Source organism: Aristolochia californica, unplaced genomic scaffold (genome assembly GCF_029961685.1).
Source record: "Aristolochia californica isolate CCGP_79_NKW_82.1479 unplaced genomic scaffold, dmAriCali1.0.hap1 SCAF_12, whole genome shotgun sequence".
Taxonomy (NCBI): domain Eukaryota; kingdom Viridiplantae; phylum Streptophyta; class Magnoliopsida; order Piperales; family Aristolochiaceae; genus Aristolochia; species Aristolochia californica.
The window spans coordinates 30,661,910-30,674,588 of NW_027181793.1; the positions used below are offsets into that span (position 1 = coordinate 30,661,910).

The 12,679-nt window shown below is 39.2% G+C and overlaps 3 protein-coding genes across 3 annotated transcripts; 1 reads left to right on the top strand and 2 right to left on the bottom strand.

Moving 5' to 3' along the window:
• Nucleotides 1–709: 709 nt before the first annotated feature.
• LOC137945398 (purple acid phosphatase 2-like) lies at nt 710–3,968 on the bottom strand. Its single transcript, XM_068791272.1, is given in 9 exon segments — nt 710–996; nt 1,094–1,215; nt 1,349–1,371; nt 1,374–1,568; nt 1,694–1,832; nt 2,154–2,383; nt 2,789–2,900; nt 3,057–3,257; nt 3,589–3,968. Coding segments are annotated over 9 exon segments (1,362 nt in total). The 5' UTR covers nt 3,751–3,968; the 3' UTR covers nt 710–818.
• A 1,645-nt stretch (nt 3,969–5,613) lies between these two features.
• LOC137945722 (purple acid phosphatase 2-like) lies at nt 5,614–7,562 on the bottom strand. Its single transcript, XM_068791711.1, has 7 exons — nt 7,401–7,562; nt 6,953–7,265; nt 6,628–6,857; nt 6,405–6,543; nt 6,093–6,313; nt 5,876–5,997; nt 5,614–5,791 (listed from the first exon to the last, which is right to left on the bottom strand). Exons 1-7 carry the CDS (start codon nt 7,560–7,562, stop codon nt 5,614–5,616), a joined length of 1,365 nt encoding a protein of 454 aa, XP_068647812.1.
• A 1,708-nt stretch (nt 7,563–9,270) lies between these two features.
• LOC137946424 (uncharacterized) lies at nt 9,271–12,215 on the top strand. The gene is made up of 4 exons (XM_068792705.1): nt 9,271–9,590; nt 9,686–9,796; nt 10,429–10,497; nt 11,950–12,215. The coding sequence occupies exons 1-4, from the start codon at nt 9,453–9,455 to the stop codon at nt 11,998–12,000; spliced, it is 369 nt and encodes a 122-aa protein (XP_068648806.1). The 5' UTR covers nt 9,271–9,452; the 3' UTR covers nt 12,001–12,215.
• Nucleotides 12,216–12,679: the final 464 nt, after the last annotated feature.

The following is a 12,679-nucleotide window of genomic DNA, read 5'->3' on the forward strand; positions in this document are numbered from 1 at the left end:
ATTATTATAATATTATAATCTTATTCATCTATAAATTTAGCTTTGGGGGAAGTCCATTACCTTATTTTCCTTCATTTTTTCTCCAAATTCATCATTATTTCTCTTCTCCTCCTAAAACATTCTCTCCACGACTCTTCTTCTTCTCACCCTTTAATTCTCTTCTACTGTGATTATACATTATGGAATCCTAAGTTTCAACTTGGTATCAGAGCAGGCAATGACTTAAGATGTAAAAAGAGAAGAAGATGGAGAATAAATAAAGGAATAAGAAGAAGAAAAAAAATATCAATGACACCCCAAAAAATTAAGTCGGGTCAAGTTAGATTCACCAGATGACCTATCCTATGCCTACTTCTAATTGGAAGTACCACCCATTAAGATATAATTTTAGAATTGAACACAAAAAGTAGTATAAACCTGAGTCTAAGTTTGGTTTATTCAATCTCTAATACCATATTGGGAAAGGGGCAAAGCTTAAGCTCATTTAACTTTTTCTCCTTTAAAAATTATATATTTTTAAAAATATTTTATTATTATATTGTAATATTATTACTAACACCATTATGTTATTAAAATATTAAATAAAAACTATAATAAACATCAATAGTTAATGCATGTGATAAGTAAAAAGTTTAGAATAAAAATTAGTTTTGAAGTCATTTAATCTAAATTTGATTGTCAAATTAAAAATTGAGTGCACTTGTAATAACTTAATGTCCAATATCTGCTAGAGTGTGTATATAATGAAGGCTGATGGTGAAGCAAATGATTGAGATGACTGTTTTGCCTTTTTTGAAGATTAAAATTAGTACATGCCCTTAATTATCAGGGTGCCAGTGTCGGTTGAAGAACCAAAAGGAATCAGCAACAGCAGCATATCCGTCCTGGTTCCGATGCCAAGCGTAATATGCATGTGTTCTGTTCTTGATGTCCAGAATAGCATGGCCAAAGCTTGCTTCCCTGTAAGCAGAGTATGCTGGTTGTGGCTCTGTCATGCTGTGGATTCAACAAGATGAAACAAAATGGTTGGTCACTGACTCATGTCAACAAATTTAAATACAAGAGAAAAACAGTCAGTTTTAAAAGTACTTACTTGTTGGCTAATCCTTCAATATTTCCTCCGTCACCAATGGTGATGTATACAGGAGCAGATATGTCATATACAGGATTGCAAATCCCATTCACTATGTTGTAGGCAATGTTTGATACACGCTCCTGCAGATTGGAAAATATTTGTTTGTTTATATGAATATTAAAAGTGAGTTTGGCAACAGTTGTTTGGAGAGAAATCTGTACAAGCAGAGAAACATTATCAGAGGAAGAGATTGAAGAATAGAAGGTAACTTACAGATCGTTCATAAGCATGCACTGACCAGCAAACACTAGATCCACTTTGTATTGCACAAACCAGGGCTCGAACATTACTCTCATTGTCTCTCCTTCCATATAATGGTAATTGTAGCTGTTGTACCATGGAGAGTGCACAAGGACAATCAACCATGGTGTCTCGCTCCAATTCACTTTGGGTAGCTCCTGTTCCAGCCATTTGTACTGAGGAGTGTACTTTCCTACAAATTGGAAAGCACATCCAGTTACGAGTTGTCCATTATACATACTTGGGGAAAAAAAAACTGTTGCAAAAAAGTTCACTTCACTAGAGATCTACTCAAGGAAGCAAACTGCAAATGCTTACCGTAAGCTGAATAAGAAGAGAGGACAATTATGTAAGCCGAAGCACGCTTGATGGAGTACCAAAGCTGAGAGGTACTGCTGGACGCTCTATATGGAACATGATAACGGTGAGTGAATGGTTTGAATGGAACACTTTCACCCTGAAACAAAATTCCTGCTGTTTAGTTTAATGAAGATTTTCCTGATTGTTTTATTGATATCACTGCATTGAGATGAAGAATTTTATCCAAGAATACAAATCAAGTCTGTGATGGTTTTCTCTCAGGAAATGCTACTCTATTAAATCTGATCTATATATGTTGATAAATTACTGTAAACCAGAGCTTCTTATTGACAAGAGAAGAAGAAACTATCAATTTCATTGTGAAGAAAAATGTACTATAGCAATTTCACTGGTGATATGAGCCAGATAATAACTAAGAAGAAAATCAAAGTGAATCATCTTCTGGATTGGTGCTTACAAATTCAGGAGCAAAATCAAGTTCATGATTTCCAGCTGTCCATATCCAAGGCTGATATGCAGCACTTCTTTCCACAAATCTCCCCCACGTGTCCCACCTAACATTGTCATGAAATGGGTAATTATCTGCATAAGAGAGGTCACCCATATACAGGATGGTCTGTCCTTTAATTGGGTTTGATTCATAATGTGTAAGTGTGCTGTTTGAATCAAACGTCTGACCAAGATCCCCTGCATAAAATGGCTGATTAAAATCCCACCAAGATGCAGGCAAATATGTTGCTCTATACACAGGTATGTAACTATTCTCTTTATCTACTGATTTAATCACTAACAAAAGTTTCAATCTTCGTTATCTATCTGTATTTTGAATAGCAGGGATAAAGAACCACAAATTTGAGCTGCAAATGAAATTTCATGGAGACTCCGGATAGCAAAATAACAGTTGCTTGAGCTAGGAGTACTCTTCAAAAGGGAAAAGATGTATTCAGACACTTGATCATTGCAAACTTCCAATATAAACAACTGGTTTTGGAAAAGCTCATAGCAGTTTCACAAAGAGCAAGACAAGCTTGAAATGACCTCAAACTCAATTGATTTGAGCATCATATAAAGCAGGTTAAAAGGATAAAATACCTATTAAACCAAAAGTGTATGGAACATCTGGGCCAACTTTTGGAGGAGTTTTGAACCAAAATTGCCGGGTTGTGCTCCCAATCCCAACCTCATAGAAGTATATAGTGTCATACTGCGCAGTTGACAAACCTTAATTCAAATTCTTCTCGGTGAAATCAGTTCAGAAACAGGATATTTAACTTCAGATACAGACATGAAATGCCAAACAGAGAAGATGAAATAGTAATGGTTTTGTCCGAGTTCACGAGAATGCTGAGAAGGAGTTCACCTCCAATTCATTAATGGTGCAGTGATGAATGTAACCCGAGGTATAATTGTAGTATTTGTAAGATGTAACAATTCCTTCAGCACGAAATTCGCGCTTGTTCTTCGATGTGCCATAAAGCACTGTATTTGTACCAGGTTCATCAATGGTGACCCAAGATATTATCACTCCTCTCCCCTCATGATCTCCTTGCGTTATATGAACCTGTATAAAGAGGAGATCCGAATCAATGGAACAAGAGAAAAATGGGTCAGCATCAGCAATCCGTGCCGATTGCAGAAAACAGAAATCAGACGAAAATATCAGCACAGCCAATCCTTCATTTATTTTCAGCTTGCGCCTTCAAGCCCTTATAAACGAGATTGCAGAATGTAGCTCAGAAACTTTAGCTTACAAGATTCTACAGTTCTTAAAAGAGAAAACAACAAAGTCGAGACTTACGAAGGACCAGGGAAAATCCAGTATGCAGTAACGAGAAAATGGAGAACTGGAATCGAAGTGGATTGAGCAAAGATTTGGAGGAGAAGAGACTCACCTGTTGTGGAGCATTATAGCCCGGAGGCATTCGGAAGACATCGCTGTCGAGTGGCATATCGACAGACATCTCCGTTTTCCGAACAAAACTACTAGTTATTCCTCCATTGCACACCAGAACTCCGTGCAAGATAATAGCCACAAGCAAAACCCAAAGACCCATGATTCCTTTCAGGCGCAGAGCCTCCGTCCCCTGTTTCTAGCTTATATAACTATGTATTTTCCTTAATAATATAGGTAATATTCAGGAATATATCTCTACGGCTTGAAGAAGAAAAACTGCAATCCCATAAAAAACCAGTAGAAGGAATCTAATGGGAACGGGAAAAGACCAGATGAAGAAGGTCCCAAAAAAAAAAGTCCTAGTTTGACTTGAGAATGGTAAACGCCGCCTGCAAATCAAAACAGCGAGCCTGATGGGTAGAGAAGCGGATATTTATGCTACCGACGCTTTAGGGAGAATATTTCTTTCTAATCCTAGCAAGATGTCAACGCCTGCCTCCCAATCCTCCAGTGAAAGGCACATTTTTCAAAATATAAATTTATTTTTCGGCATGTTCGTTGTTCCAGCAATAGTTTATCAGTTATCACCATCGTGGATAGTTTCTGGATTGATCATAATACACACTTCTGCATCTGCTGGATTAGATCTTGTAAATTTTCAATTAAAAGAAAATCCTCTTAGTCTGAATATATTTGGAAGGAGTAAACTGTCGAATTAAAATTAGCCGTAATTTTGATTGGAACCATTAGTTTGAGCTGTACTAAGAGATATTCTGCATTCGCCCTCAGTATTTCCTTGTTTAGATAGCCCTGATGTCTCGGCTAGCTATAGAAAAACTGGAGCTTTGACAGTGAACATTGCATACTCCTGCTTCTTAATTATCAAGAATCGTTATGGCATAGAAATGCCCGTTCACCAGCCGGAGAGTATCTGTTTTTCTTGTCCATGACATGGACGACGACGAAGACGGACAAAGCTGAGAGCGCACTGCCCACTACCGACGAATCCTGACTTCCGAAGAGCCATTCATTGTAGAGCAAATCTGGAAAGATAAGAGAGCGCCACACGGTTATTTCTCTCACACTTTAGCTTTTGAAAAGTGGGCAGACTTTTATGAAATCAATCGAGGCAGACGAGTGTTTATTGACTAGAGGCTGATCTGATCGCGACAGGACATGAGGAATTCATGCTTGAATTATTATCATCTTTCCGATGGTTATGCTCAATTTTGTAAGCCCGCATTGTCATCTATTCTCATTTCTCAGTGTCGGTTATGATTGATTGATTTCAACAGGTGCAGAGCAATGCAGCTCTGGTTTTTTGAATTTTTATTGCCCGTGTGTGATCAAAGGCAGATTTCTAGAAAAATAAAAAAAAGGGTGAAGATCTTTGTTCTCCCCTTTGACGAATAAACACTTCCTCAACGGACCTTCCTTCCCCAATGAAGCCCGCCTTCTCCAACGCCTCTGGGATGCCTTGTTGTCTGCATCAACCAGGGCCTCAACTCTATCAAGAAAGGGAATTAAGATCAGAGAACTCCGACGAGTCCACCATCTTCACTGCGGCGGTGGCAGTGCACGAAAGAGCCCGACAGAGCATAGCGCAACTCTCCCTTTCATCGATCCGTGTTGACGCCGATGCGACGTAGATGGAGCCGATGGGTCTTTAACTCCAAGACAGATGGCCTTCAAATAAGGGTAAGGAAAGACTATTTTCCTCCTCGCCTCGGCCTTCGGCAGGAGGAGAAGAGAGTAGCTCCCCCATCCTGTGCCGCCTCCCTCTATGTGATAACGAAAAAAAAGTGAAGCCGGAGAAGGGAGAGTCTCGGGATATGCACGAACAGGAAACAAATAGAACTAGAGAAAGGGAATCATAATATTAACAAGAGTGAACTTGTACCTTGTTCTGTGTTATAGATTGTGAAAAATCTACAGAGAAACACTAAAGATTTCCCCCTATTTCTAATGCCACTAAAAACAACAGAAAGAAAAACTCAAACAAAAACAAGGAAGCACCACCCTTTTAGTTATCAGGGTACCAGTATCTGTTGAAAAACCAGAGGGAATCTGCAATGGCAGCAACCCCATCTTGGTTCCGATGCCATGCGTAATATGCATGCGTTCTGTTCTTGATATCCAGAATTGCGTGACCGAAGCTGGCTTCTCTGTAAGCAGAGTAGGCTGGTTGTGGCTCTATAAACCTGAATCAGAGAAAAAACTCTTTCAGTACACTTACCACTGATCAAAACTAATTTTAAGAAAACCCATTTCCAGAAATGCCGTACTTGGTCACGTAGCCTTCGATGTTCCCTCCGTCGCCAATGGTGATGTATACTGGAGCAGATTCGTCCCTAACAGGACGACACTGCCCGTTGTCAATCTTGTATGCGATGTTCGATACACGCTCCTGCGGGTTGGAAAACCCTTTTGCATTAGAACCGAGAATAATTGCTGTGAAGTAGAAAACAGTAAGCAGAAAAGGATTGAATTGAATAAACTTACAGATCGTTCGTAAGCGTGAACATGGCCTGCAAACACAAGATCAACCTTGTATTTGACAAACCATGGCTCAAACATCACTCTCATCGTTTCTCCCTCCATGTAGTGGTAGTCGTAGCTGTTGTACCAGGGAGAGTGAACAAGTACGATAAGCCATGGCGTCTCACTCCGGTTCACTTTGGGGAGCTCCCGTTCAAGCCATAAGTGCTGAGGGGTGTATTTGCCTGCAAATTGGAAGCACACCCAGTTTTACTTTCTTTAGGAATTGGCAGAGTAAATTGATTTAGCAGAAAACCACCAGACGATTATGCCTACCATAAGCACAATATGAACAGAGGGAAATGATGTAAGCCGGTCCACGCTTGATGGAGTACCACAATGGAGACGTGCTCCCGGATGCTTTAAATGGGACTGGATAGCGGTGTCTATACGGCTTGAAAGGCACATTCTCGCCCTGAAACACAAAGAACCGCTGATCAGAAGACATTACTCGATGAAGAAAACGGGAACCAAAAACTGTACAGGATGAAGAACACACAATCTCAGGAGCAAAATCGATCTCATGATTTCCAGGAGTCCATATCCAAGGCTGATATGCAGCAACTCTTTCGACAAATCTCCCCCATGAATCCCACCTCGCGTTGTCATGAAACGGGTAATGATCAGCGTAAGAGAGGTCACCGATAAACAGAACTGCCTGTCCTTTTATTGGGTTTGATTCGTAATGCGAGAGTGTCATGTTGGAATCGAAAGTCTGCCCAAGATCCCCTGCACAAATTAACAATGGTTAAAAATGGAGTTTTCGGAAAAGAGAATCAGTAGACATGATCATGAGATTTGTTAGAGTGAGATTAGCAGGATACCTATTAGACCGAAAGTGTATGGAACGTCTGGGCCAACTGCTGGAGGAGTGCTGAAAAAAAACTGCCGTGTGCTGTTCTTGATGCCAACTTCATAGAAGTATTCAGTGTCATATTCCAACCCCTTGATGGTACAGTGATGAATGTATCCAGAAGTGTAATTGCTGTATTTGTAAGAAGTAACAGTCCCTTCAGCACGGAACTGGCGCTTGTTCGCAGCCGTCCCATAAAGCACTGCATTCGAACCACTTTCATCAATGGTGACCCAAGAAACTAGCACTGCTCTCCCTTCGTGATCTCCTTGAGTTATATGCACCTACAGATTAAAAGACGGTAAAAAAAAGGGGGGGAAGTCGTAAAAGACCCTCCGCATTAGATCTGTTTCAAAGAATTAACCTCTTCAAAGCTTCGCTAGTGAATCTGTATAATCTTATAGAAGAAAAAAAATCACCTGTTGAGGTGCATTATAGCCGGCAGGAGCTTGGAATACATCGCTATCGAAAGGCATATCAACCGTCTTCTCCGTTTTCCTCAAAAAAATGCTGGTGGTTCCGGCATTGCAGAGCAGAACTCCATGCAGCAGCAACGAGAGGAAGAAGACCCAGAGAGCCATGTTTACGTCACACTTGAGGAATTCCATTCCCGGCTTCTGGTTTATATAGATAAATCTCTTTCTGAAAATAAGGGGAAATAAAGAGGACTGCAAGTCTCCAAGTAGTTGACTCGACTAGAAAACGAATCATAGATGAAATCGGCTATCTGAGAGCCTACGGCGGTGGAACTGCTTAGAATGACAAATCTCCAGTACTTCATTTTCGCCCATATCCTACTTAAGTTCGAGCTAATCGATAAAGGATAAAGCCCTTGTCCTCGTGGGAAGTTGTTAGTAAGTATTATAAAAGTCTGAAACCACCTCCTTCAAAATAGCAGTTTGTTGCTGCTTAACTCCAATAGTCGTAGCCTGTTGCAGTTATATTTCCCTCTTCCCCTTATCATCCCTGATAATCAGCTCTAGCGTATAACTGCAGCAGAAACTGCAGGGAAACCTTAAATTCTCTCTCCAACTCAGTTATAGCTTCTTCGTCCATTTGTTCATGCAAACTCATAATTCATCTTCTCCAAATCAATTATGGGGGCTGCACTAGTGACATCTAAACTCCGACTAGAGTTGCACCAAGACCACCCATCCCCTTCTCATAGTGAATTTGAACATTCATCACCCAATTGAATATGGTACATTAGTCAGGCTCTACTCCTACAATGTGAGCCTCCTAGGCTATGTAAGTTTTCCTTCTCTTGTTGTTCAAGTTGTATACATAGTATTAACAATTTGTCTAATTTTAAGAATAAAAAATACTAACGTAAGCAACTCTAATTCTATTGAGATGTCCATCTATCGATCTCTCTAGCGTAATTCTTGAAGATACCGACTTTGTTTACCTTTACCATGTAACATAAAATGAAGTTAGATCGCGTACAATTTAAAGAAAGATAAAAAAATGTCAATATAGTTAGGTAAGACTTCATAATGAACTTCTAAACATGATGAAATTCATGAACTGAAATAGAAAACATACCTCCTCTCATGGCGATCAATTTTCGGTGATGATCGAAACGTCTCGTTTATTTCAGATACTCGTCAATGACAACGTCCAGATATCCCTCTACTAGACTAGATCCAAACTTAAACTCCTCCTTTCCAACAAAGAGAGGAGAGGTTGTAACTGTTATCAGTTACAACCGACGATCACCATCCACCCAAGGAAACCACTCAGTGAATGAGTCAGTTATAAAAACCGACTTACAAGTTACATTTAACATCTCATTGTGCACCTCGACAAATGACTTCGTCTCAGCATGGGAGAAAACAATGTCGCAAGAGCGTGGGGCAGCTTACATTGCTTTTGTATCGACTTAACACTATAGCTTGTAGCTACCATGGACAACAAAGCAGCTCTTTATTTAGGTATATTATTTTTATATTTAATTAGTTTAATATTTTCATTTAATTTTTTTTAAAAATTATCTTATTTTGTTAATTAAAAAAATAAAACTAAATTTATTAAAATATTTTATTAATAAATTCATTCTCCACTTTCCTCTAAAATTTTCATTCTTCACACTAACACGAAAACAGTTGTTTATACTCACTCTTCATCAAGCATACAACCCCACTTAACACATAGATGCTTCTAGGTGGGTCCCTCATAGATGCTTCTTGGTGGGTCCCTCTGAACAATAATCGGCCCACCTAATCTGGAAACTTCCAGCTTCTTCAGCCAGCGTCCTCCCCGCCGCGATAGCTTGTTTCTTTCAAGCCTCTCAAATACCAGGTCTCCAGTTTTTCTTCTATTTTCGTTTTGCTTTTTTGGATGAGTGATAGAGAAGCCGAAGAAGAAGACAGCTAGTAGAGGAGGAAAATCGGACCTGCTTCTGTGTTAAAGGCCGGCTCTTGTTTTTGGGGGCTTATCTGAGAAGAGTGGATTGTAGTGAACTGACACATATGTCGAGTGGGATGAAAGCCCTTCCTCAGGATGTTCCTTGGAGGGCATCCACGACCGGAATCCCCAAAATTCACCAATCTCCTGTCCTTAAACTTCCCCAGGACCCTGGTTCTCGATACGCTCTTGCCATCATGAAGGTCTCTCTGTCACTGGGTTTATTGAGTTTTATTCAATTCTTCTTCTTCTTCCTCGTTTGGTGTTTTTTCTCTCTAAACTGTTCGAATGCTTGCAGCATGCGGATCCGATTGGGCAAGGCTTTGCAACAGAAGCTAAGCTGGAAGGCGCCGGCAGCGACTGCATTGTGCCGGGACTAGTTACGCCTGTCCGACTACTCGGATTAAAGGTTACTTACGTTCCGCCTTCCCCTTCCCTGCCACTAATCTCCTCTGTACTCCCTACCGCTTTTATATTCTGTCCCTGATTTTTTACGAGTTAATACTTTTGTGCGATTGCTGTTCACTAGAATTAGAGCCTTCCCCAATTTTTTTTGGGATATGGACAAAACAGATTTGGCAGAAGACTTGATACTTTGGAGAATTGGCTACAGTCAAGCATACCTGGAAATGAGGAACCTTGTATTTTGCATGCTTACTTTAATATTAGAATTATGAAGTTCATAAGTTATGATACTGTCAATTCTTTTTAGTAAGTGATAATCCAGGAGCCTAATTTAGAAAGTTTTAGGTTAGTCTGAATGCTTCAAAACACATGGTGAGAAGCATTAAACCTTGATATGGCTCTTTTATGAATAGTTCTTCCAGTTTTGTGAATGGCACGGTTTTATGAAAGACCTTGATATGGCTCAATTGCTGTCTGATTCTCCCTATCTGATTGATTGATGAGGAAGAAACATCAATCAAAGCTAGGATCTTATAATAAGAGAGGATTCCAAACCAGGTCACTCTAAAAATGGCTAAAGTTCAGTTTTAGACCAAGTGAGCTTTCTGATAATTTTACGAATTCTTTCACCCGCAGGTATGGCCCATTGAAGTCGACATGAAATTTTTGGAACCTGTTCAGCGAGAGCTACGGACAATGGGAAAGGTAATGATTTCTTAGTTCTTATCTTTCATTACTCATGAATAAAGCTGGGTCTCTTCTTGCAATTTATTATACTACTTTCTATGATGTATCACATGGTCCATTTTGCAACTTCAAGTGCTTGTAAGCTCTTTTACCCTGGAGTCTGACCCATCAAAGCTCTAATTTGCATAGAGAACTTGGCATGTTAAAATCCACATATATCTTGTTCACTTTTGATCTATTTGTTTTCTGATGGATGCAAGCTGATCCTTAAAGCAAAAAAAATTGCCCTTTAAATGGAATTTATTTCCCTGGAACTTATCTCACAAGAGTTACCTGATATTCCAAAGGATTTAATTAGATATACTTCTACTGGGGATTTTTTCTCCTCCTTTCTCTAAGAGCTAGAGGAAACAACTACTTTGACAACTTCCTTAGTGAAGCAGCTGAAACTTCTCTTATTTTTGGAACATTGCAAGATAAAAAGTGAGAGACCAGATATCATTAAACCAAGCATCATAAGCAGCTAATTGTAGCATTAGTTGCCATTGATGCTTTGAAGGCTCAATATCTGATCATGACAAACAATCTAAGTGGTTTGCTTCCACAACTAGTTTGTATCCACCAGAAGCTGAACCTTGTGTAACTGTTAATGTTTTGCAATGACAGTAGGAAGCATCCAATTATTATATCAGGGGCTACTGTCCTCCTGTTGTAAGAATCAGGTTATTGAATGGTAACAGTAGACAGTATTCTAGGATGCAGCTGGCATATGAGCTCATACTTCCGCACATTTTGAAGCAAGACCAATGCTTTTTGACATACCTGATTGTGTTTAGTGTTGGTTTACTTTACTTTTGAGGAATGTAAAAGGCAATGATTGTGACATAGAAAAAACTTGTATTTTCGATGCATTTAAGTGGAAAATTGACTATTAAAATAAAGAAATGAATAAAAAACACACGATTGAACTGATTGATACAGTAGATGGGGATCTATGATGCTCTTCACTTTATTGTGAAGCTCCATTTCCAAAAAAGAAAACTTCATTGTAAAGCTATGTTCTTTTTAGACTTGCCCAAGAGGAATGTTGCATTCACTTGTTAAATGTCTTGTCCCATTGGCTGAGCCGGCAATCTGACAACCACATTTTGGAGGACCTAAGCTCCACCAAAACAGTGCCTACTCCATTCAAGATATCGTCAATTAATTGCCGACGGAGTTCTTCTTTCTAACACATGCTCTGGCTACAAAAGTTTACATATGGAAGCTTTATGTTCATGGAGGTTCCCTTCTCTTGACCACTACTTGCACAAGGATACCACAGATGGTGGTGGTTGATTGCCACTATTGATAATTCAGACGATGGCCCTTGTTATTTGTATCTCCATAATTTTTTATGTTACTAAAACTTATCTATGATTAATTTTTTATACAATTACTGAAATATGCTGTATGGGTTCATATGTGCAGTTCATGGATTCAGCTTTCAACCTCATGAATGCATCATTCCAAGAACGCTAGCTCAACATCTTGGTATGCAACTTGCTGCAACAACTTATTCTGGAGATAGTGCACAGGTGCAAAATTCTCGCAATAATTTTGGGCATATAGGTGTAAGAGGCCAATCTGTAATCAAGTACTGTGTACAATTTTGAGGTGTTTGTTGATGTGTATGACCGATGCCATTAGTTTCATCCTTCCTTTAAATGAGAAGGGTCATGCATTTTTTTAGGTTTCATTTTGTTGCTGATATCATTTATTATTTATGGGAGTCTTGCACTCTCTATTCTTCAAAACTGTTATCCAACTTAGCTCCGGCCCTATGCTGGTACTGAATGGGTGGTTTATGGTTATGATCAAGCTGCCTAGTCTGCTTATGCTAAACACCTGTGGAACATACGATTTTGCCATTAGGAGTTTCATGGCCTTGGCCTGGGTTGTGGTTCGCCACCCTCTGCCGGAATTTTAAATAGCCATGTCTCCCATCATTTTCTGATACTATACCCTTGGAAAAGAAAAGAGAATTTGGTCTAAAAATAGTTGATAAAAGAGAATTTGATCTAAAAAATAGTGAATAAAAGAGAATTTGATCATTATCTTATTTTCGTTAATTATTTTTTTCTAGGGTTTAAAGAGACTTAAATAGACGTTAATGAAGTCTATCATTTTACATAGAAAACCTTCATCTAGTGACTTGGGG